The following is a 24,224-nucleotide window of genomic DNA, read 5'->3' as shown; positions in this document are numbered from 1 at the left end:
AGCCCCCCTCCATCTGCCCAGCTGGGACCACCCTGTCGGTGACACACCGCGACGGGACGGTCCCGCGGCCGCCCTCGGTCGAGGTGCAGCGGGGCGGCCGAGGACCCCAGCGTCCCCCCGCCGCCCCTCGGGGACCGCCCCTGTCCCCCAGCGCCCCGCGGCCGTAGGGGGGCGCCGGGGGCCGGCGGGGCTAGGCCGGGCGTCGGGGCGGAGGCGCGGGTGAGCCGCCAGCGGCGACCGAAAAAAAAAAATCGCTTCCTTCCGGAGCGGCGGCGGCGGCCGCGACTTCCCCGGCGCGGCGCGGAGCGGGGACCGTCGGCGGCGGCAGCGCCCTCCGGGGTGAGGCGCTCGGAAGCCGCGGAGGAAGGCGGTGGAGCGGCGAGCAGCGGGGGCCGGGGCCGCCGCCGCCGTGTGGAGGAGGCAGAGCGGTGGGAGGGGCGGGGAGGGACCAGCCGCGGCGGTGACAAGGTGCCAGCGGAGCCAAGGGGCCGCCGCTAGTGCTCCGCCCGCCCGCACGGAGAAGTTTGCCTCGGGAGCAGCGCGGCCGCCCGGGCCGCCGCGGCGGGGCAAGGGAGCAGCGCCGGGAGCCGCCGGCCGGGGCCGGGGGTCGCCTCCGTCGGGACGCGGCGGGGGGACGCCGCCCCGGCCGCGCCATGGCAGCGCGGTCCCGGAGACCCTGGCTGAGCGTGGTGCTGGGGCTGGTGCTGGGCTTCACCGCCGCCTCCTGGCTCATCGCCCCCAGGGTGGCCGAGATGAGCGAGAAGAAGAGACGCGGCGCCAGCCTCTGCTCCTACTACGGGCGCTCGGCGGGGCCGGGGGCGGCCGGGGGCGCCGCGGCGGCGGGAGGGCAGCAGGCGGCTGCGGCGGTGCTGGGCGGCATGGGCGTGAGGAGCAGCCCCTGGGCGGAGGAGGGCACGGTGTCCAGCCCCGCCGGCGGCGGGGAAGGGGAACCGGAGGAGGAGGAGGAAGGCGGCGAGAAGCGGAGCGGCCGGCCCGGTGGCAGCCACAACGGCAGCGGGGACTGGGGGGGCGCGGGGGGCTGCGCCAAGCCCCGCAACTTCCTCTACGTGGGGGTGATGACGGCCCAGAAGTACCTGGGCAGCCGGGCGGTGGCGGCCCAGAGGACGTGGGCGCCCTCGGTGCCCGGCCGTGTGGAGTTCTTCTCCAGCCAGGGCTCCGCCGCGCCTCCCGGGCTGCCCCCGCTGCCCGTCATCGCCCTGCCCGGCGTGGACGACTCGTACCCGCCGCAGAAGAAGTCCTTCATGATGATCAAGTACATGCACGACCACTACCTGGACAAGTACGAGTGGTTCATGCGGGCGGACGACGACGTCTACATCAAAGGTGACCGCGGGCGCCCTGACGGCCGGAGGGACACAGGGAGGGAGGGAGGAAGGCGGGGGAGCCCCGGGGAGGGGATGCGCGGTCCCCCGTGGGCGTGGGATCCTCGGGGATGCTCCGCCGTGGGTCCCGTCCCGTCCCCTCGGGGCGGCGCCGCCGGGAGCCGGGCTCGTACCGAAGGCTCCGGTTGGGTGCCCCGCGGAAATCAGCGCTCGTAAAAGTTCTCGGTTGGCTCTCTGGCACCGTAGCTGAGCCGGCGCAGCCCCTGAACGGCGACTTGTAAAGCTGGGGGTGTGCTTCGCGGCGGCGAAGTGGTTGCCCTGACGCCGTCAGGGTTTTGTAGCAGCGCTAGGAAGGATGTTCTGAAACCTGCTTCCTTTTGGTGTGTGTTTGCTGCTGCAAGGAAAAAGGTTGCGTTCTGGTAATAAGAGTAAAATCACTGTTACTTGTGAAATGCACTGTTCTTGGGTTAAAAAAAAATAAAAAACAGAGGCTGTAAGCATAAGCCTAGGTTACAGGCATCGTTCAAACTGTTGAAAGTTAACTTGAGGTAACTGCACACTTGCCTATTTGTCTCTTGGTTTGTCTGAGTCATTTAATAGACTGCTTGTTCGTCATCTGTCACTCATCTGTGAACTACACACACACATGTACACATGTTTGGTTGAAGAAGTAAAAGGTGTCACCGTTTTCTTGGGGCTCATTTCCAAGTTGTAGAAAACCTCTCTTTAATTGGCTCCAAGCTAACCTATCCATCAACTCTGAATTTCAAGTAAATATTAAATCACAGTTTCTTGCAAAAATAGGTAAGCTGTGTAAAGGAAAAGTGTGTAAACAGCGTAGCACTAGGCATAGTTCGGAAAGTGCCTGATTTTCACCAAGATCCTAGAGGAAGTACAGGAAATTATTCTCTATCAACCTTATGCTACTTAATTTAGGTTTGTTCTTGTCTTTACAAAAATCAATCATATTAAATGAACCTGACACTTCCCCTCACTGTCGTCCTCAACCTAGAACTATATTGACAAATTGTTGAGCTTTAGGGAGTTTTAAACAAGCAGGGGACAGTTTTCCATAAGTATTGGTTGAACAGGACAAGGTTTTGATCATATTCTCTCTTTAGGCTGAATGAAAATACCATTGAAATATTAATTGGGGATATGAATTTAAACAACAACAAAGTCTGAGAAATGGAATCTTGTTCAAGGATATTTTCAATTAGGCATGGAATACTGCATTGGAAGTCGTTTCCTGTGATAGTCTGAAGTGCCTCTTGCATTAAAAAAAAAAGTTTGAGACAGAAAAACAGATGGCTGGTAGTATAGACAGAAATAACAGTAATCTTTTATCTTAGGTGAAAAATTGGAGGAGTTTCTTCGCTCGTTGAACAGCAGTAAACCTCTGTACTTGGGACAGACTGGTCTGGGCAACATTGAAGAACTCGGAAAACTGGGGCTTGAGCCTGGAGAGAATTTCTGCATGGGAGGGCCAGGAATGATCTTCAGCCGGGAGGTCCTCAGGAGGATGGTGCCACACATAGGTGAATGCCTTAGGGAGATGTACACCACTCACGAGGATGTGGAGGTGGGAAGGTGTGTCCGAAGGTTTGGAGGAACACAGTGTGTTTGGTCATATGAGGTAAGTAACAGTATTTGTTGCAAGGTGGTGTTTATTTACAGGGTTTTGCATCTTGCAATCTAAGTAGCTCTATCTGCCATCTCCTTCCACCAAAATTCTGCTTTAATGCATGCATCAGAATGTAAACTGCAGACTGCAAGGAAAAAAGATAGGAAAACATTCACAGCATGTTGCTGTAAGCATATTTATTTCTACTTGTATTTTTCAATTTTCATTTGATGACAGTTACTGTAGCTTGTATCTGTGAGCAGCCATGTTGTAAGTATTGCTATGCTCTAAGTTGCTAAAGCATTACTACCTTTAGGGTTTCTATATATAATCCTTGGCAGGATGCTGCCATATTAGATGTATGCTGTAAAGGTTGGAGCCCTTTAAAAATTATTTTTGTATAAGCATGTGGCATATCTTTTTCTTCTGCACCACAGGTTTGTAAAATATGTTGTGGTATTTGAAGAGGAATTGCCTGTATTTTCTTAATTATTCAGATGCATTTGAATAGAGTTCCTTACGGGCAAAAGCAGAAATGTGACTATTTTTTCTCTTGTACAGATACAAAATTTGTTACACTGCCCGTGTCTATGATATAATTTCAACAGTATTTTACTTACTGTAGGAACAGGGTTTAAATTTATTACAGACACACACAGTGTAACAAATCTTACTATGCTGAAGTCATTTTTAGAACAAATGACTTCATTCAGTAGCAGCATTTTCTGAAGTAATAAAGATGTGTTGCAGTTCCAGAAAAGTTTGTTTGCAATGCCATAACTAAAATTCAGGGTTATTTTACTGAAAATATTGTGGTTAAGAGCAAGACTATCTTTGTAGATAAAAATAGACTGTGTGCAACTGACAGAAAGGGTGAAGGGTGATAGCTAATATGATGAATACAAGTTTGGTTATTTTGACTGGTTCTTTAATATTAATGTATGCTTGCCCTTGTGGCATTACCTCATTAAGCAGGAAAATCATTTAAATGGGCCACTGAAAGAGATTATGTGCTATTAAAGACAAAAAGACAGGAAAAATAATTGGTTTTGTGCGTTAGTGTTTTTTTTCTGAAAGGCCTGGGAAAAGGTGGACATTTAAAAATGGGTTTGGTAGGCTGCAGTGCATGAATAGTGAATAAACAGTAAATCTTGAATAGTTAGTACTTGGTGCAGTTTTTGGGTGTGGAAATCTTATCCCTTATTCCACTATAGAAGGGTGTTTCTAGAGACTACTTCAGCAACTATTGTAAATTAGCATGTAAAAAAAAATACACCAGTTGCACTATTAGAGCTGGGAAGGTGTTAATTGTGGAGATGGGAATCGATGTTTGGCTAGCAGTTCTTAATCAGACTTTTAAACAGTGTGCTACATTGGTAGCTTAATCTTACATTCTGATATGTTTGTGCTTTGTCTGTATAAGGTCATTTAAAAATCCTTACAGGCATTTGATGCCTGCTGATCTGTATCAGTAGCAGAAATATGATTCTACATGACAGGAGTATTTTGGAAATTTTTTGTTCTGTTTATTTTTTCCTGTTTTGTCTTCTTGGGAGGAATTTTGGGGAAGAGAACAAAAAAGATAACATTATCACCATGGTTGTAATTTATTTTGAAGTTGAACATTAGGAAATTTTTGTTCCGGGAATTGAGTGTAAGTGAGATAGAGACAAAGTGTGATAGACAGAGCAAAAAAACAAGTCTGCTTTTTTCTCTTTTGGAGACTTGAGTTATAGGACTCCCCAGAACCTCAGCTGAAAGTTCAAACTTAATGGAACAGGACCATGTGTTTTTATGGGATCTGGAGTAGAGTGACACGAGTCTTGACCCTCAGTTGCTCCTGAGGACCCTATGTCTATATAACGAAGAATGGTAAAGCAAAAGTTAACAAAGGTTTTAGACATTTTAATAGCAGCTTCTCATTTCTGTCTAGTATTTCTGTCTGTTAGAAGAATCTCTAACCTTGTTGCCTGCGCAACAGATCCTCCAGAAGATGTAGATGATTAAGACAAAGCTGCTTAGAGTGCTATCCTAGTATTAAATCTGAGTGGAGTAGGGTATGCTGGAGAGAAAGAGCAGCCCAAGCCTAGCTATTTTGAGGCAGGAAAAATGGGTGATTCCCATCTGTATCAATTTAGAGATGATATGGAACAGACCAAAAGTATTGCAGGCCACTTTACTGATTTACTTAAGATTGCTGTTTTAAAATATCTACACTTTATATATAAAAACTTGGAATATTAAGTTATTTTAGACATATATTTTCCAAGAGTCTTTCGGAACAAATTTTATTTTTGCTATGATGCAGAGTTGCAAATTTAATATTTTGGTTTCAGAAAAGCTCTGGATATTCTGATAAACCAAAGGGTCCACAGGTTCAGTTCATGCTTGGGCATAGTTTCACCCCCTTGTGTTGTGAAGCTGGTTGCTTAGTATGGTCTGAACTGATTGCAGAATTGCAAGTTGTAAAATTAGACTGTGATGGGGGTTTACTTTTTCCCTAGGTTATTGAAACTCTCACTTTGTTCTTTTCCATCACTGCCTAAGATCATCCACACTATTTCAGTGCTAGAAGAGGAATTATTTTTATAGGTGTATGTGCAAAACCAAAGACTGTGGCTTGGGCATTCTGCATAATCAGTTCCAAATTTGTCTCGAAGTCCTCTTGTTGTACTGAAGTATTAAACTGAGACCTGCTGAACTGCAAGATTTTTCTGACTATCACTGCTTTCAGGAGGGTTTTGGGTCTTGCAGAAGACTGATATAAACTGGAAACAGTTCCATTTAGATTCACAGAAATAGAAAAACTGTAGAAAAGTTAAATCTTTGTTGCATCATTTTGTTACTAGATTTCTTTCCCAAGAAACCGAAAATCTCTTTTTGGTGAGGATAAAAGAAATTGAAGAACTCCTGAGAAAACCTGAGGTGCTTGATCTTTGACAGGTGGCTGTGGTGGTATAGGTTAGCCTGGCTGCCTCTCAGGCTTAGTTCTTTTTTTTTTGTGTAGAAATATAGCAAGTATGGTGTGCTTGCTTGTATGCGTATGCTGGTTTATATGCTTGTACTGGGTGACAAGGAGAGGGCTACAACTTTGCTTTTCAAGAATATTTTTTCCATCTGAATGAATAGGAAAAGAAGAGGTGTACAAACCCACAGTGATCCACTCTTGCTCTGAGAGTAATTTTCTAGAGCTTAATCCCCACTGTGCTCATCTGGAAGCTGTGGCTGAGGCATGGTTTCCCATGTGCCACGTCTTATGGCTGAGGTGATCCATCTCGCTCTCTCTCCTGATCAGGCTCCTCCACTTTAAATTAGTCATCAGATTGCTGGGAAATGAATCTAATAACAGGGTTTCTCAGGCGCTTGTGTGGAGTGGAGGAGGCACAAGCCAGCCCTGGGGCTACGATTCAGCAGATGCCCCCAGTCAGTGTTATCAGTGGCTGGGCCTGAGGGATGATGGCTGTCCTCAGTGGCCATCCTTCTCCGAGCCACTCTGCTATGTGGGCCTGTGGTGGGCAGGGCTGGGGGGTGATCTGCCCAACCCCCTGCCTGATGGAGGAACAAAGGGGTGGTGGTGCCGGGGAGTGACCAGGGAGGCCAGTAACAGGCTGCCTGCCTTGGTAGCAGCTTATATGCAGCTGGCCAAGAGTAAAAGCTCAACTGTGACCTAGCTGCAGAGCAGTGCCCAACAGCCTGGTGGGGGCTTTGTGCTGTGCACAGGTCATTTCCCTCCTGCTTTCTGCACAAACCCTGTCTTTGTTTTGATGTGTTTCTTAACTGATTCTACAGTTTTGGTGATGCAAGGTTTATTACACCTTTAGCGAATAGGTTGTAATATAATAGGGTGTAAAATGCTTCTCTAAAAAGCCTCTGTGCTGTTTTTTCATGTGTTAACAACTTTTGCTTCCCCAAATCAATAATAATAGAGATTAAAGAGGGCCTTCTGTGTTCTCAGAGTCCATATTTCAATTGAGCATCTCTCCTCCGCTAATTTTGAAGCCTAGAAATGCTTTTCTGTGAATGAAGAGTCTAGCTTGGTGTTAGTGACTCATACTTGTTTTATTCATTGGAAAACAAAAATATAGTTAAAAAACTGAGATCGTGTTTCTTGCTTTGCATTTTAGGAGGGCCTTGACTCTTGGTTATTTGGGGGAAAAAAAAAAGGCTGGTTGCTTTTTCCTCCCACCTTCCTTTTTATTTATATGACATTTCTGGTTTCAAAAGATGGTTTTGTAATTTCTAATCTAGGTGTATAAAAGATTAAATAGTGTACTTCCACAAAAGGACAAACTAAAATACAAGTCATAAATTAGGTGGCTGTAACAATTCTAGCAGAAATCAAACGTTGTCAGCGTTTAAATACTGGCTATGAGCAAAGCAGAAGGATTTTTTTCAGAAACTGAAAAATGACAAATGCAACACAAACAGATTTAAAGACTATTCATCAACATAGTTGGGACACTTAATGTAATGCTAATTTTGTAAGGCTTTTATTTTTGTAGTCTTTTTCCCCTTTCTGCAGGAGAAAATATGCATTAAAGCTACATTCATAGAAAATGTCCCTTATACTTTAAATCATTTGGTAATGCATGCTTTGATACTTGAAAAAAAATTTTTACTTTGACTGTACATACAAGCAGCCCACATTAATGGCTGTTTGCATTTTCCTGTGGTCTTTTTCTTTCTACAAAGTACTGTGAAAACCATAGAAAGCATAGTCTAAGTAGTTCGACATTTTTTTTTTTGAATAAAAGTTCTTTAATATCCTATTTGTTGTTGATTCCCAGTATTTACAGCAATTATCCTGTGAAAATGTCTATTTAGATCAAATTGCTTGCTCAGAAAGGTTCCCTTTACAGTGCAACAGGCACTGTGACTGTCTCCTGAGGTTCTGGAACCCTTTCAAGCCATCTTCTGCTTCCTCTGAAAGTACTTTACCTCACAGTCAAACTTTGAGTTGAACACTACACCAAACATAGGCATTAGAGGTATATTTGCCTTTGGCGGAGATAAGATGGTGTTTGGCCATTTGGGTACTGGCATGCTCAATCTTGAAGCAGCAGTACCCGTACTTACACTTTGGTTTTGGGCAGCTACATTTAGTAGTAACAAATGCAATGATTGTGTTAAAAAAAAAAAGTGTAGAATGAGATACCAGTGACCCTTGAATAACAATTCATGAAACAGTGGATCATTAAGATTGTAGCTGCATCTCTGAGGGTATGAGGAGGGGAACAGGATGATCACAGAGGCCTCAAAACTATTTGCATAAATGGCCAATTACTGATACAGAATTATGTATCTGCTCTCTTTACTATTTTAAAAGCTATCTCATTACAGCAATGGTAATGGTAGTTATCAAACTTGGTAACTTTAATATGATTCTCACCTGGTTGGAAAAGTGAGTTGTATTTCCATACCATTCCATATCATTATCTATATCATTCATTATTCATATCCATACTGTTCCATACGTACAAAGTTGCTGTGTGTACAAGATACCAAATGATATGAAAGTCGTTAAATGTATACGCTATTGCAGTAATCATAGTGCTGACATTGGGTCATTCCTCTGTTGCCCCACATCATCCTGCAGGGTCATCTTGGCTGGCAGTTGGGAAGGTTCAGGATGAGAAACCAGTTGTGCCTTGTACTTAAACTTATTGCAGGTCTTCAGTGTTCACCCATGTGGATCAGTAGGACAGCAAGAATTGGAGTTCCTGGTATCTCTGTTGTGAAGGATTCAGATGGTGTCATCCACAGCCAACACAGAGGTGTGTGCTGGCATACACAAGGCCACAGCTGTGGCTTCTTCAGTGGTGGAGGGCATGTGAGCTACAGAGCCAAGTGCTGAGGGGGCTGCTTCTCAGCCTGGTGAAGAGTTTGCTGTTCATAGGTTTCTGGATTGTTTGCGTATTGGATGTCCTGTCTTTCTGGCTGTGCCCCGATAGGAAATACTGTTCAACTTTTTTTTTTGAGTTGACACCTATGTATTTCTGACTCTCAGTGCTGAGTTTCCAAGGTGCTAGCGGACTTCTTTGTGTGGTTTAATGTGGGTGCCTTCCTTGTAACATGGTTCCCTCTAAGATGCCAGCAGGTATTTATATGCAGGACTATGTGGGCTAGCTAACAGCTTTCTAGTCTGTTTTGAATGTTTGTACATTTTAAAGGTTTTCCTCTTAAAGAATAAGACCCTTTTTGAATTACCAAAGCATCCCACAGACAAACACGATGAAAAAAATGAGGAAAAGTTCCAAAATGATTACAAATTGTCTTTAGTTGTGTATATGGGTATTGTGAATCATCTCTCACCCTACACAGAAATTTAAACCTAAATATGTTCAACTTTTTCTCATGTTTGTTCTTGTTTTATCGGAAATGTGTTCTCAAAACTTCTGTGCAATTGGAATATTTGGAGTGATGTCTCCATAAAAGTCTAGTGTGGAAGGCTAGCTTTTAGTGTGTTTAAAAATAGTGTTCGATATGAGACAATGCAATTGTGACACAGCTATTGTAACAGTCATCTCATTTGAAACCATCACATCAACCCTTTTGACAGTGCCTGTCACATTATGCAAGGAATAAGCTTGATTTTTAAAAATAGGATTGCGGGTGAAGAACTTGCCTGGTTTAGGATCAAGAGTATATTCAGTGCTGTAAGTGAATCCATGAAACAAAGCACTGGGAAACCCTGACATGTTTACGTTTTCCCTGAAATTATTTTCTGCCTTTTACCTTAAAATCAAATAAACCAAAACACATGGAAAGCAACATTTCCTAAAGGTATTCCTAGAATTTTCTTTGTTTTCAAAATCTTGTTACTTCCTTGGTGCTCTGAAATATAAACTTCCCTTCCACACTTAACAAGTTTGATCAAGTTTATTAGTCATACTTTGACAGAGTGTTTTGTTTGACTGTATTACTTGAGCCTTTTTGGAGATGAGTAGCATGTTGCAGACTTAACAGGCAAAGAGTATGGAGTTGGGCGAAGTGTATGTGAGCAAAGCCTATCTTTACAGGCTATGATAGTAAGAGTCTCTCTCCCTTCTCCCAGAGTTGATGAGTTGATTCCAACTTCACATCCTTTGATAAACTCAGAATACTAAGATTCTGCTAAAATAGAAAATGCTCAGAAAGAGAGAAACTGGAAGTTGTAAAATAGAAGAGCTAAACAAAGAAACAAAATCCCCTAATGTTTCCATAAAAAAGTATTTGAAATAAGCACTAATTAAACATACTTATAGCTACTCTGGTATTTCATTAGACATAAAAATAGGATATGGGTCTTTTTTTTAGAAGAATAAGCTTGTAAGACACTTTTCCATTTTTGTATATTTCTTGGGAGTTCTCTACGAATAGACAAATAGGCATAAAGTGTAGCTGGATCATTTTAGGTGTTTATTCATTCTGTGGTTATCATTACCAAACTGGTTTTCCACCTATTTTCATTTTTTTTATGAGAAGGTATATTTTAAGTCATTTTCTTATATGCTGCTCTAATATGTTTGTTTTTATTTATGTATTTTATTTATTTATGTAACTTTAAATATTTTTAAAATGCATGTATTAATTTAGAGTGTAGCTAGAACTGCTGAGCTTTGAAGAGTTTATTCCATCTGTCCAGTATTGGCTAATGTTTTAAGCTCAGGGTTAGTCCACAGGTTAGTTACTCTTCAGTACATATTTGAAACTGGACAACAAATAAATGTATAGTTCCACCTGAGTATTATTGGCTTTCTAGGTATTACACTTAGAAAAGATTTTTGTTCTTCTTTTGAGAATTCTTTTAAAACATACCTATACTTCAGGAAACAAAGAACATCTTAAACTAGATGTATAATTTCAGAAAATTCTGGAGGAGGATAAGAAGCCTGGTAACTGACACAGACTTTGTGAGTGCTGTTTTATGTATAATTTAGTCTTGAAACAAACCTATGAAAGTGAAGGTTACCTTTTCATTTATTTTAACGGAGTGCTTTGGAGTCACATTTTCCACAGTCATTTTCCACATTGCTTGGAGTTTGGTACATTAACCCTTTTGAATGTTAAAAAAAAAAAAAAAATAATCAGAAAAAGTCTAAAATAAGTCTCTTCTGGAATGTGCTAGTTTAACTAAGCAGTTAGAATATTGACGACTAAACACTTACTGACTTACAAAACAGAACAGACTTTTTTCTTAAATTTTCAGATTGGGGTGAAACATGATTTAGAAACTTGCAGCATTCATTTTAATATTTTTCAAATAGGATTATCATTTTGTGCCTTTTGGTGTTTTTCCCTTTCCCTTTCCCTTTCCCTTTCCCTTTCCCTTTCCCTTTCCCTTTCCCTTTCCCTTTCCCTTTCCCTTTCCCTTTCCCTTTCCCTTTCCCTTTCCCTTTCCCTTTCCCTTTCCCTTTCCCTTTCCCTTTCCCTTTCCCTTTCCCTTTCCCTTTCCCTTTCCCTTTCCCTTTCCCTTTCCCTTTCCCTTTCCCTTTCCCTTTCCCTTTCCCTTTCCCTTTCCCTTTCCCTTTCCCTTTCCCTTTCCCTTTCCCTTTCCCTTTCCCTTTCCCTTTCCCTTTCCCTTCACTTGAAACTCTGATTTCATATTTTCAAGATTGCATTAAATTGCATTTGTGAACCTAGCCTTTATTTATTTATTTAACAACTAGTCAAGAGCAAGTTAACATCTGAAGGATGACTCATTTGCTGGTGTTAGAGTGTGTTCATGGTGCCCTTTCTGGGTATGGCATGTGTAAACGAGCTCCTTTATTTCCTGCTCCTGGGATGAAAGCAGATGAACTAAAGAAATAAGGTATGTTTATACAAGGCTGCAATGCAGAGGAAGTACGCATGGCCTTAACTACTACATGAGCTCTACGTTGTAAATCTGTTTGTGCAGGAATACACATTTATATGTACATATGCATACATTTAAAACTTGTGCCTGATTGGTAGCCAAACTCCCAAGGGATGTAAGTTAAGCTTCTTCAGAGCTTTTAAGCTGTGTTTCTACACATTTATTGCAGTTTTGCTTCTGTAAATCTCAGGAATTTAGCTTTCCGTTTGTTCTTCATTTCTCTTCATAGTTACATCAGTGCCTTTCTGTCCTTTATATATATGTATTTTTGCTTCCAGCTTCAATTAAACTTAGCTTTTCGGCTTTTCATTTCCCTTGAAAGATTTTTTTTTCCAGCTACAGACTGCAGTGCACCAACTATCAAATAACTTTTCATCACCAAAAGGACTTTCTTACGGACCAGTTTTTATCCTACCAGAAGTGTACAGCTTTCTATTTTTGATTATGATAAAGCGCAGTGACTTTTTCTGTAACTTTATATCAACTTTGGGCAAAATTTGCTAAGTGCATGAATCTTAGTTCCAGAAGCCAGGGGATTTAGCTAGGATTGAAGTAGCTGATGACAAAATGATTAGGAAAGTTCCTAACTTGGCAAATGAAACAGTTTTATTAAATGCTCTTAGAGTTTTTAATTGTTTTTAAAAAATAATGTGTTAGGTATAAATCTATCCTGCTATAACAAATGAAGTCAGGTGTCAGTATTTTGGATTCCCCTTTTCTTGTACTTGACATTTTTGTAGTTGAAGATATTTTTCTTCCTATGCTAGGGGGAAAATAGTTGCACCTATTGAAGTTAGTTGCCTGGAATGAAAGGGCAAGAATGCAAAATACTGTAAAACACACAGAAAAATATTTTTTCTTATCATTTTGCTATAGTAATTTTGGTAAATGTATTTTTACTATATCCAAGAGGGCCGTGTAAGTGTATGTACATTTCTTTTGTGGCAACACGATGCTTTGAAGTTTGCTTAGAGCTGCAGAATGTCTTGTACCTCTCTGCAAAAATTGATTGTTGTTTGTACCTTCGAGAAAGAATTCTTCACCAAAACTAGGCATTGGGAATCCCTGCTTGCATCCTGGCCATAAGAAGTTAGTGTTTGCTTCCATCTTCCAAGTCTCTTAGCCTTCGTTTTTAGTGTACTAAGCCTAGCTACAGATTTTCTTCTTAATTCCTGTCCATGTTGTACTGTTGGCATGTATACATGGTGGTGACAATCTGCCACGGGAGGCAGATCCCGGAGACATACCATCTCCCTGGAGCTGAAGGGACGGAGTGGCTGGATGTCTGTCTAGAGTGTGCTCATCAGCAGTCCCAACCCAAGCTTCCTAACTCATCAGTGGAAGAATGTTTACAGCAGTAGTGATGGTATTACTTTAGTTGCACATGATGGAGAAGCAGGAGAGGGACATCTTTGAAGAAGGTAAGTTGGAATAATGGACTGACATGCATTCATGGAGTTTGGCATGTTAGAAAACGGCTTCTGTGAATCAGCTCCTCATGACTGGGAGTTGCATCCTCATAAGACTTCTCTCATGAGTTTTTGGCTTAAAATGGGATCTCATGATGATGTTTTCTGTGTGTTGTGTGCGTACGTTTGTATGTGTGTATTTTTAAAAATACCACAGTTTATTGCTGTTTGTCTTTTTGCTCCACTTTGAGCACTGATTAATCAAATAGACCATCAGATTTATGTCATTTACTTTGTTACCAGCTGTTTCTGGAAACTGATTATTATTAATGGATTAATGATAAGCAATTGTTGTATACAGATAACACCTGGGAGTATAGGAACCTCACCCATGTGAGAAATTCTAGCAATGGAATCCAAAATGGAGTTGTTTTGTTTCTATTGAACATTCTGTTTTTCCATAACATGAATGTGTTTTGCTAGTTCATTGAGGAATGTGAAAGCACTTATGCTCCCATATTGATCTGAATAGGATTTCCATTAGCTGTGGATGCTGTTGATAAATGCTGATAAAAGTTCATTAGTTCAGAAGGGGAAAATCTAATTGAGGCCCTCAGAACAACCATGTTAAATATCTAAGAATGTTCTTAGATATTCTATTCTATGCTGTTCTTAGTAGAATATTTATGTATTTATTTATTTATTTTTAAATCATATATATTTTTTTCATATTTCTGATCATTGTGGTACTTAACTTTAGCATTTGAAAATACACTTCAATATTTCTGCAGGTAACTCCAGAAGGGCAGGAGCTTCCCTTTAGGACGGTTTAAAATAACTGTGCCATTGACAATTGGAATGTTTAGTTTAGTATTAAACTCATAATTTTAGTAAAATAACTTAATAGTTTATTTTCCATTGCTAAACATCATTTTGAGACCTACTGTTTTCCTTTGAAAATATTTATTTGGAGGTCCTGCATTAAGTCTGTAGAGAGAACAATGAAAACAAAATACTTGATAATTCACCAGGTTTAATTTTCATCTTATCTTCAGTGTATGTACAGTTTGTGGTCTTTAAAACTTGAAAGAAAATAAAAGATGATGCTTAAGAGGGAGGTGGGGAAAGGAATGGATTTGCACTTTTCTTTCTTATTTTTATTCAATCGTTTATGTTTAGCCATAATTACATTAGTCAGCTTGGTCAAAATAAGTCTTTCTCTGCAGACTAGATAATACCCTGTACAAACTAAATAACTGTTTTCTTCCTTATCACATCCATTATGGTCATGCAGGTAGGTAACTGAAATACTTAATAGATAGGGATTTTAGTTATATGTTAAGAGAAGATTTAATGACTAGTATGAGGACAGAATCATGTGTCATTGCTCTGTTATTCTTTTAAATGGTTTCAAGAAAAATTCTATATGTTTTATAGTATAATTATTACACTTTGTTCTCTGGAGGTAAATACATTATAAGGTGAGTTTCAGTAGAGCTTTGTTGGCATCTATTCATCAGTACAGATGAGAAAACAGAAATACTATCATATTTAAGCGGTTGATATTTCCACTGACTCACACACTCTGAGGAAATACTTAAGAGAATTTAGTGCTTCTTTTTATGCTTCCTAATTGTTTAAGAGCTAATAGGTTGCTGAAGGACAACTCAGCTACCTGATGAAAGAAGCCAAATTTTTCATTTGGGTGTTCAACTTACATTGGTGTTAGTGACTAGATTTACTATTATCTAGGACTGTGTTCTGATGTGTTTCTGGTGAAATGTATTCTGATGTCGATTGCCCTAAAATGTGTGTATTGGAGCATTTGATCTGACTACATGTTTATAAGTCTTCCTTTGTAAACATTTTTGTAGCTTTTTTTTTTCTTCTTCTTCTTCTTCTGAAATTAACTCTATTATAAACGAAGCTTTTAATCTAGTGAAATTATTTTGTTGCTGTAAGATGTTACATGCTTTCAGCTTCCCTGGAAAATAAGCTGAGGACTGAGAGTAATTTTTTTAAAATAAAATTATGCTTAAATATATCATATACTGTTTGTAGAATGTGTTTATACACATAGCAGCTCTTTGCTGTCCTGGGTACCCAAAACTAACACAGAAATGACTCTTAAATAGTATTTCAGGGAAAATAAGTACCATCAAAAATCATCCATTTTAAACCATAACTCATGTGTTTCTTTTTTCCCTTCCATTTAAATTATAGGGATTTTCCCTCCTTCTCTGTCTTCGATATATTAAAATGAAAGGTTTACCAAGGAAAGGTTTTACTGTCTTCAATGAATAAAATCCAACCTTTAAAATTCTGCTGTGTCAGTGGTTAAAGTACAGTATTGAGGTATTTGTATTATTTTAGTGCGTTTGTCTTGTTTATAGCTAAAGCACTCATTTAATGAGTAATGTTTTTATTTATTTATTTATTTTTAATATATATTCTCTATTAAAGTACACAAACTTTCCATTGTATTTTCAAAATGAGATAACCCCTTCAGCTCTCAGATTTGCTGATGCAGGGTTTACTTTATGGCTCTTGCGTTGAATTGCTTTGTAGCTTTTACACCTAGAGACATGTTCTTGCTCTTCGCTTGTGGAACTGAAAGGAGTCTCCTGGGAATACTTTCCATTCTTCGTCTAGTACAAGTATCACTTCCCGGCATTCCTCTTTATAAACATATTGTACTCCATCTAAAATAGTAGGGTTTTCCTTTTTACCTATGCTATGCCACTGAAATACTGTTATAAAAATCTGATTGCTTTAATAAGTGACTACTTTACTTTCACTTTTAACTTCTTCATGACAAATATGCAGCCATATGTTCTTGTACCAATATTTATTTATTTATTTTTATCTACCTAAGAAAGCTGTTGCTTCTTGCCTTGTACTTATCCCTCCATACTGATAAATACTGCAGACCTTTTATTTGGCAAGGCACAAATCTATGCTTTTTGTTCCTCTTCTTCTCCCAGTAACCCTTCTTTCATTTGCCTCAGTCACTTTCTTTTTTCCTAATTTGTGATCAGGATCAGGTATAGATAGTACTGTATATGAGAAGTCATCAACTTTTACAATGACACACAATATTTCTTTTACTGGAAACAGCTTCAGTCCTGCAACTCAGATTTAAATTTATCATTTATAAGGCTTCATCACACTGTACAGTTATTGTCATTTTGCATTTGGTTGGTACCACTTGGTCAGTGTCACCTTCAGCCATTTTCAACTGTTGAGCTTCTCTAGAATAGTATTTTACTTATGATAAAATTAACCAGTATTATAATGCTTATTTATTAGTATAATAATATCATATCTTTAATCCTGTTGTGACTGGAAAACTATGCTTTCCTAAACTTGATGCTGTATCAGATAAAAATTCAATTTTCCCATATAAAGTGAATGTTGTTGGTTAGCTTAACCAGGCAAGGGCAGGGCAGACACTGTGGCAATAGAAGGGGGGAAGTGCTGCATTGTGTGATCACATTCCACATGGAAAATGCTCACAGTTGTTCCAAGTCTACTTGTACCTCCTGGGAGAGAAATGATTAGTGAGTAAGAAAGATTTCATCTTGCAAAGAGTTTAATCACACATGATGTGAATTGTTAAGTGCTTTCAGTCTAGCTAAAGGAAGCTGTTCAGTACCTCTTACAGGAAAGTTGCCTTTTGGTCGTTATCCTCTGTGATTTGCCATTTTCCCTTTAGATGTTGTTTGTTGCAGAAAATCCTGCAAGTCAACACATAACTTACTCTAGATCTCCAAAGGATCTGGAATGGTTGTCTTTGAATGCTGGACTTTGTTTTTAAAGTCAGTTACTTGAACATAAAGCTGAATATCTGTGGAAGATAAACATGCAGTAGTTTCCAATTTGTGCATGTGTGTATGTAAATAAATGTGTGTGCATATATTTATAGGTAGATACTATAACTATCCTAGGAGAGCAAGACAGTACTTTTTAATGTGAAAGCTTGAGTTAATTTCCTGGAAATGTCAACAATGAAGTAAAGACTTCTTTTAAAAGAGACTTTTGGTTATGTTTGTAAATATGTTCTTATGAAAAGAAGGACTCCATAAATGTGGTGTTTTCGAGATTAAGGGATTTCAAGAAAATGGTATGTGTATGGTGGAAATCACCTCTTGAAAATTCATCATTTAGGAAAGATGTTTCAACATCTTTCAGACAGGATGGATGAAGTAAAATGCAAAATGAAAAGGTCAGGTGCTGAATGGGTATATTCTGCAAGTTTTCAGCATTAGCTTTTATAATGGCACTTACCAGTGCTTTCTGTCTATGTTGAGCGTGCATTTCCTTCACACAGTTAGGTTGACCGAGTATTCTGAAGAGACGTGCCAGCATGTCATTCTGTAACTATCATGAGATTAAAGTGATTTCCAAAGATAATGAATCCTTAATCCGAGACAATAACATATATATGTATATGTTATATATATATATATGTGTGTGTGTGTGTATATATATATATATTCTTTTCCAACTATTATCTTGAATGGCTTTTCAGACTTTTTAGAAGTTGTGGATGCCCCATCCCTGGAGGTGTTCAAGGTCAGGCTGGATGGGGTCTTGGCCAACCTGATATGGTGGGTGACTTCCCTGCCTATGACAGGGGGGTTGGAGTTAGATGATCTTTAAGGTCCTTCCCAACCCGAGCCACTCCATGATTCTGTGATAGGGCATACATCATTATATTCAAGTAATCTCTGATCCAGTGCTGAGGCCAGTACACCAAAATCATTTTTTTCTTTTTTTTTTCTTCTTTTTAAAAAACTTAATAAAGTCAAACTTATTTGTTTATATAATTGTATAGATTATTTTTCAACTGACAGTGGATGAGTTGTTTCAAAAATAATCCAAGCGTAATATGATTGTTCTCATTCAAGTTTAGCAACAAATGTTTAAATTAGTGTAATTAAATTTGTTTAAATATGTATTCAATAAAAATATTAATGTATGAGTATGTGAAACAGTTTAGCCTTTGTCTTTAATGTGGATTTTTTTTTGAAGTGTGAGTAAGTTATACACCATTTTGCAGATGATGCTACATCATCTTAAGAATGCTTAAGGAAAAAATAGAGTCATTGAGAAGCTAGTATCAGATTTCACCTCAGGAAAAAGTCCAGTCATAGTTTTGTTGTAGTTATTTAAATTTACCTTTGTGTTTATATTTTTAAAATTAATTCCTAAAAATATGAAGTTAATTTATTTATACAAAGTTATTTCCAGCATTGCTTCTTCAGAGCTTTTGAGCTTCAGCAATCAGTAAATATATGTGATTAAATCTAGTGTGTACTTATATTTCTTAAGGAGCTCAGATCATGCCTTCATCTTGAGGTTGGCATCAGTCCTCAAATTAATACGAAGCAGCAAACAACTCAGTCTGTGTAGCATACAAGTGGTCTGCTTCTGGCAACTTTGTGAGCTTTCTTGGAAGAAAAATATTAATTTCTGCAGAACCCAGCTTTTCCTAAGTAAATAAATCAATTTTAGTTGTAGACCTAAAGCTGGCTCTGGTGTCTTTTTGCCATGATCTCTGTTACATGCTGCTACATCTTTAGGTATGAAAATTTTTATTGGTGGTGCACTTTTGGTATTAGAGTGGTGAGAATAGTCATAAGACTTTAGGGAAGCTCTGGGTCTCCATCATATGTATAGGTGTTAATGCTGCTATCCACTAAAAGTGGTCTGAGCTGAGCAGCCCACCTGCTCACTTTGCTCTGATCAAAATCCCCATCCTGTTATATATTTTTCCTGTAGCTGCAGTAGGAAGTCTTTGGCTTGTGGGCCAGGTACAGCCTGTGAGTTTGTCATTGGCAGCAATGGCTTTTTTGTGTTTTGCTTTTGAGTAGCACAAAAATGTTGTCTTCTGTGGTGCATTTCCTCCGGTGCGGTCCATACGCAGGGAAGGAGCAGTCTCCATTGTTGCCTCTAATGATAGAGTCTTAGAATGGTTTGGATTGGAAGGGACCTTAAAGATTACCTAGTTCAAACCCTTCACCCAGACCAGGTTGCCCAAAGGCCCATCCAGCCTGGCCTTAGACACTTCCAGGGATGGGGCATCCACAACTTCTCTGGGCAACCCATTCCAATGCCTCACCACCCTCAGAGTAAACAAAAGTGATTGCTTTTAGCCTGTCTTGGGAAGTTTCTTCAGTTTTACATGCAGATGCGTGCCACCTACTGAATGTCGTGACTTATCTTCTGACATGAAATCACCTCCTTGCACAGGGCTCATGCTCCACCCGTGCAAAATGTATGCTGTGGTTCTTGTCTCCTCTTTTGAAGTGACAGGAAAACCTATACAGCCATAAAGTATTGCCCCATGTTACTGCGGAAGCAAAACTGTTGATAAAAACTACAGTCTGTCTGTAAAAAGAAAAAATTGTGTTAGTTAATGAAATAGATGTGCAAGTCAAACATTTATGAACGGTAGGTTGTGAGGTGTTAAGGCTTCCATTCAGTGGTTTGAAAATACCTGGGAAGGAGTGATGTCATTTTCAGTGCATGAAACATCAATAGGAGGTTATTGAGGAGCAAATACAAATTTTCTAGTCAGTTTTGAACTTTTTTTTTTTTTTCCTGGAGTCCCAGAAAAGCAGCTCAGCTTTTTTTTCTGCTTGCTAAGTCAAGAAATCCACGCACAGACACTCTCTGGCTACATTCTCTTCATTCTCTTTATCGAATCTTCACTTGAACTTTCCCGCCAGCCCTTTTTTTTTTTTTCTTTTGATCAGTATGCACATTTTCATAAGAATACTTAGGTGTTGTTGCTCCCTCTTCCAGAGGGAAGCTCTGGAAACCATGGATAACACTTCTGTGTGCTGTGCTACGTGCCATTGGTGTAAGTGTTGCTTTGACACTGAGCATGTCTGAAGATAAAGTCAGTTTTGTTAAGAGTCCTGTACACCTCTGCACCTCTGTCTTTATTATCTTCTTATCTTTAATTTCAGTACAATTTTTCTGATGCCCAAAATTGTATAAATTGTTGCTGAATTCATAAGGTCACGTAGTTTGAACACACCCTTTCTTTCTGTTCATTATCAAAAGTTCTTCAGCTATTAAATATTCATGATAAGTAGCATTTGTTGTCATGAGTTTTCAAAACTTGAATAATGTGATCATGGGGCACTTATCTGAAGGTTTTGTCTAAACTGAAGGAACAGCTTTTAGACAGCATTTTTAATGTTTAATAATTTCATATGCATTAATTACCCTAATGTTCTCTAGATAATGAAATCACCCAACAATAAAAATGCTTTCAGCATGGTAATTTATGTTTTCTTAGAATTTCTTCTTGAATGCTGGCAGCCGTGTTCTGTGTTCCAAATCTTTCAGATTTAATCAGTTAAATGTGGTTACTTCTCAACATTATTTGGATGGGAGATTTATGGAAGATCTTGAGTGTTTGAAAGAAATGATCCTAGTAATAACTCACACAGTTCTTGGTTTCCTGAATCCACGCTTAGTGAATGCCTTCAGACTATGCTGAAGAGTGGAGCACTTGTGGTAGTGATTGTTGAGAGACTGTCTTCAGAAGAGATACTAAATTGTGGTCCTGGCAAGTAATGACCCAAACAAATCTCATGTTAACCCATGTGACAGCCTTTGTCTAACTTTGTCATTCTATAGTCAGCCTACATAAATTTCTGCAAAATTTTACAGTATTGCCATGTGTTATTAGACAGCTCGTTAATTTTCATTTTTTTAGCTAGATGAATTTTTGGCCTGTAGAGGAGCTGAACTCCATGGACTTCCATCCAAGTAATTACAAAATGTTTGAGTGTTCAAATGGCCTACATGTATGTAACTTCTTTCATTTGTGTGCTCGGTGAGCGATTTAAATAGTAAGTGACATGCAAAGCCAAACAGGTTGTTTGGATTCTGAATGGCTACTGCATGCCATTAGATTCACTCTGGCTGCAGATTTTATGTAGTAGTATTGTCAAGTGCCCCTGAAAGCAATTGTAGAAAAAAAAATACATTAAACCTTTATTTTGAAGGAAAGATGTTTTAAGAGGAGATCCACAGTCAAGGCACGAAGAAACCCCATTCATTGCCTTTGAGTGAAGATCATACAAGTTAATACGTTGTATACTTAGATACACACATGCATGTATAAATAAACTTTTTGAGAAAAACAATATCTAAAGTAAACTTTTCTGCTAAGATCTATACAATATACAGTTACATAATGTATTTTACCATATTTGTAGGTGTAGAAATAGCCATTAAACAGTCAGACACTGTAATTTGGATGATTTAGGGGCTTGTACAGGAATTCTGTTTTTCACACCATGAACTGTCTTTGCATTTGTATTTACTGCTAGTAGTAGTAGTTTTCTGTGGTGTTGAAAAAAAAATGAATAGTAGTTAAGATGCAAGGAATGTTGCTGGAAGTAAAAGAAATGATAATAGTTAAGATACAAGGAATGATGTCATTTCCCAGGGGTCCAGGAGAGAAGGCCCTGACCCATTGGGTGACTGGGTGCTATGAAAGCCCTGCAGCAGTAAATTGCTGGAGGGGTTGAGAGCACCCTGTGGGAGTGTGTGTGATCCCCTTAGTCAGAGCTGAAGACGAGACAGAAGGCAAGACTGTAAGGTATTGTCAGTGGGCAGAACAAGGATGCTTGGGCAGATGCTCATTTGAAAAGTTTTCTTGGAATTCTTGAGATGAGAAGACAAAAAGGAGGACTTTGTGCAACAAGAATATCACTATCTTCTCCAGTGTCAGAGGAGCATAACATAACAAAGTGAGAGCATGAAAGAGACAAGCAGACAGTAAAGAAAAAATGTAGTCATCTAGGAAGGGATAAAAAACAGAGGTGTCAAATCTAGGATGAAATTTGTAGGTTTGCATCCGGGCCTTGAAGAGGACTCCTAACCAAATGCTGTTAGATTTGGTAACAACGGAGGGCTTTCTGTGACTGCGAATGACTTGTTTGCAGCACAGGAGATCCAGCTGGGGTTCTTGTAATTAGGTGAAGAAATCATACACTGGAAGAAAGACTAAATGCTTATAACTTCAAACGGCAGTCAGTTTAAAACGTAATAGTAATGGTGATGGGATGTTCTGAGTGAAATTAACATTTCAATAGTTAAGACATAACATATGCTTGGCAGAAGAATCTAATGTGCTGTCTGTTATTCTTTAAATTATCCCATTTATTAAGGGCTTATACCTAATATAAATGAAACATGAATGAAGGATTTAGTTGATTGTAGTTTAAAAAAGAAAAACAATCATCTCCCTAAGTAACTTTAAACAAATTGGTAGTTTCTTTAGAGCTTTCCAGATATTTTATTTATTTATTGTTAACAGTAGTGGTGTTAGACCACCCAGATCAACGCAGAATGAATAGAGCTGTACAAAAAAAATCAATGAACCGTGAGTGAAAGTAACTTGCGACTTTAAAGTTAAATTCATAAAACGAAGGTATGTTTTATAGTGACTTGCCTTTACTGCTGTTTTCTTTTTTTTCTTTTTTTTTCCCTAGTGTAATGGAGTAATGTTTCACTATTAAAAAAAATAAATCATGGCAGAATCTTTGTGGTGTGCTGATGATGCTGTTTATCTTCTCACTTTTAGAATGCTCACCTGTATCTTGTTCACTTGTCAAGTGTTGGTTTGAAACACCAGGTTGTAGCACCTGGTTGTTTCCCCAGTCACTGAGGGTTTCATTTTAACTAGGACTGCCCTTTATTAGGGACTGGATTTTTTCCTTGTGTAAGAATTCATGGTGTGGTTCCATTCTAAATGGACAATACATGAAAAAGCACACAGAGTTGCAGTGATGGTAATTTCTAATAAACTTCTAATGCAAAGAGTTTAGATGATGTAATTCTTGGGACCTACTTTTATTTTATGTTTTGTGAATTGTCTAGGATATTTATGAACACTCTAATAGTTATTAAAGGAAAAGAAAAAACACAGTTTTTCAGATTTTCAGATCCATGTGTATTTTTTTGTTCTCTACTAATCTGACATGTCCTGCCTTGCATGAACACGTATTTTCAGCTGTTTTTTTCTCTTTCTATGCAAAATTACTATAGAAAAAAAATGACTGAAAAATGTATTCCTGTTTATTCTGTCAGTTTTAATGTTTTGCTGCATTGTCAAATTCTAGTCAATTTTTGATTGTGTGATTTTTTAATTTAACTTAATTTTTGGGGGGTAGGGGTGGGGCATAACGTATTATATTTAACCCAGTATATCTTATGTTGCATATAATCTTCTTTTTTAACACAAAATATATTCAGTTTAAAATATGCACTTGCAGTTCATTTCTTTCAACGGTTTAACCTTCAATAAGCTTGCTGAAAAGCAACTCAGATTTTAGTAGAATCACTGAATCACAGAATGCTTTGGATTGGAAGGTATCTTAAAGATCATCTACCTCCAACCCCCCTTCCATAGGCAGGGACACCCCCCAGTAGACCAGGTAGCCCAAGTCCCATTCAAATTGGCCTTGAACACTTCCAGGGATGGGGCAACCACAGCTTCTCTGGGCAGCCTGAGCCTCACCACCCTCTAAGTGAAGAATTTCTTCCTTATTTCTAATATAAAACCCCCCTCTTTTAGTTTAAAGCCATTACCTCTTGTCCTACCACTACACCACCTGACAGAGTCCCTCCCCAGCTTTCCTGTAGGCCCCCTATAGGTACTGGAAGGCCGCTATAAGGTCTCACCAGAGCCTTCTCTTCTCCATGCTGAACAACCCCAATTCCCTCAGCCTGTCTTCATAAGAGAGGTGCTCCAGCCCCTTGATCATCTTCATGGCCCTCCTCTAGACTAGTCTAATACATCCACGTCCTTCTTGTGCTGGGGTCCCCAGAGCTGAACACAGTGCTCCAGGTGGGGTCTCACGAGAGCAGAGCATGGGGAGAATCACCTCCCTCAACCTGCTGGCCATGCTGCTTTTGATGCAGGAGCCTTCCTTTTTGCAGCCAGAGAGGAGTGGGAACGTGTTTTACCTTTTTGTCTGTAA

At 39.6% G+C, this 24,224-nt stretch overlaps 1 protein-coding gene across 1 annotated transcript in view; it reads left to right on the top strand.

Moving 5' to 3' along the window:
• The first annotated feature begins 475 nt into the window (after window positions 1-475).
• CHSY3 (chondroitin sulfate synthase 3) overlaps window positions 476-24,224 on the top strand; it is a 183,515-nt gene continuing 159,766 nt past the window's right edge. The window contains exons 1-2 of the mRNA XM_040541387.1: window positions 476-1,344; window positions 2,696-2,979. Coding sequence (XP_040397321.1) covers window positions 654-1,344; window positions 2,696-2,979 — 975 coding nt within the window. The 5' untranslated portion in view covers window positions 476-653. The remainder of the gene's footprint in view (window positions 1,345-2,695; window positions 2,980-24,224) is intronic.

This window comes from Cygnus olor, chromosome Z, assembly GCF_009769625.2.
Source record: "Cygnus olor isolate bCygOlo1 chromosome Z, bCygOlo1.pri.v2, whole genome shotgun sequence".
Lineage (NCBI taxonomy): Eukaryota > Metazoa > Chordata > Aves > Anseriformes > Anatidae > Cygnus > Cygnus olor.
The sequence above is the reverse complement of the archived record's forward strand: the minus strand, read 5'-3'. Positions and strand labels throughout refer to the sequence as shown.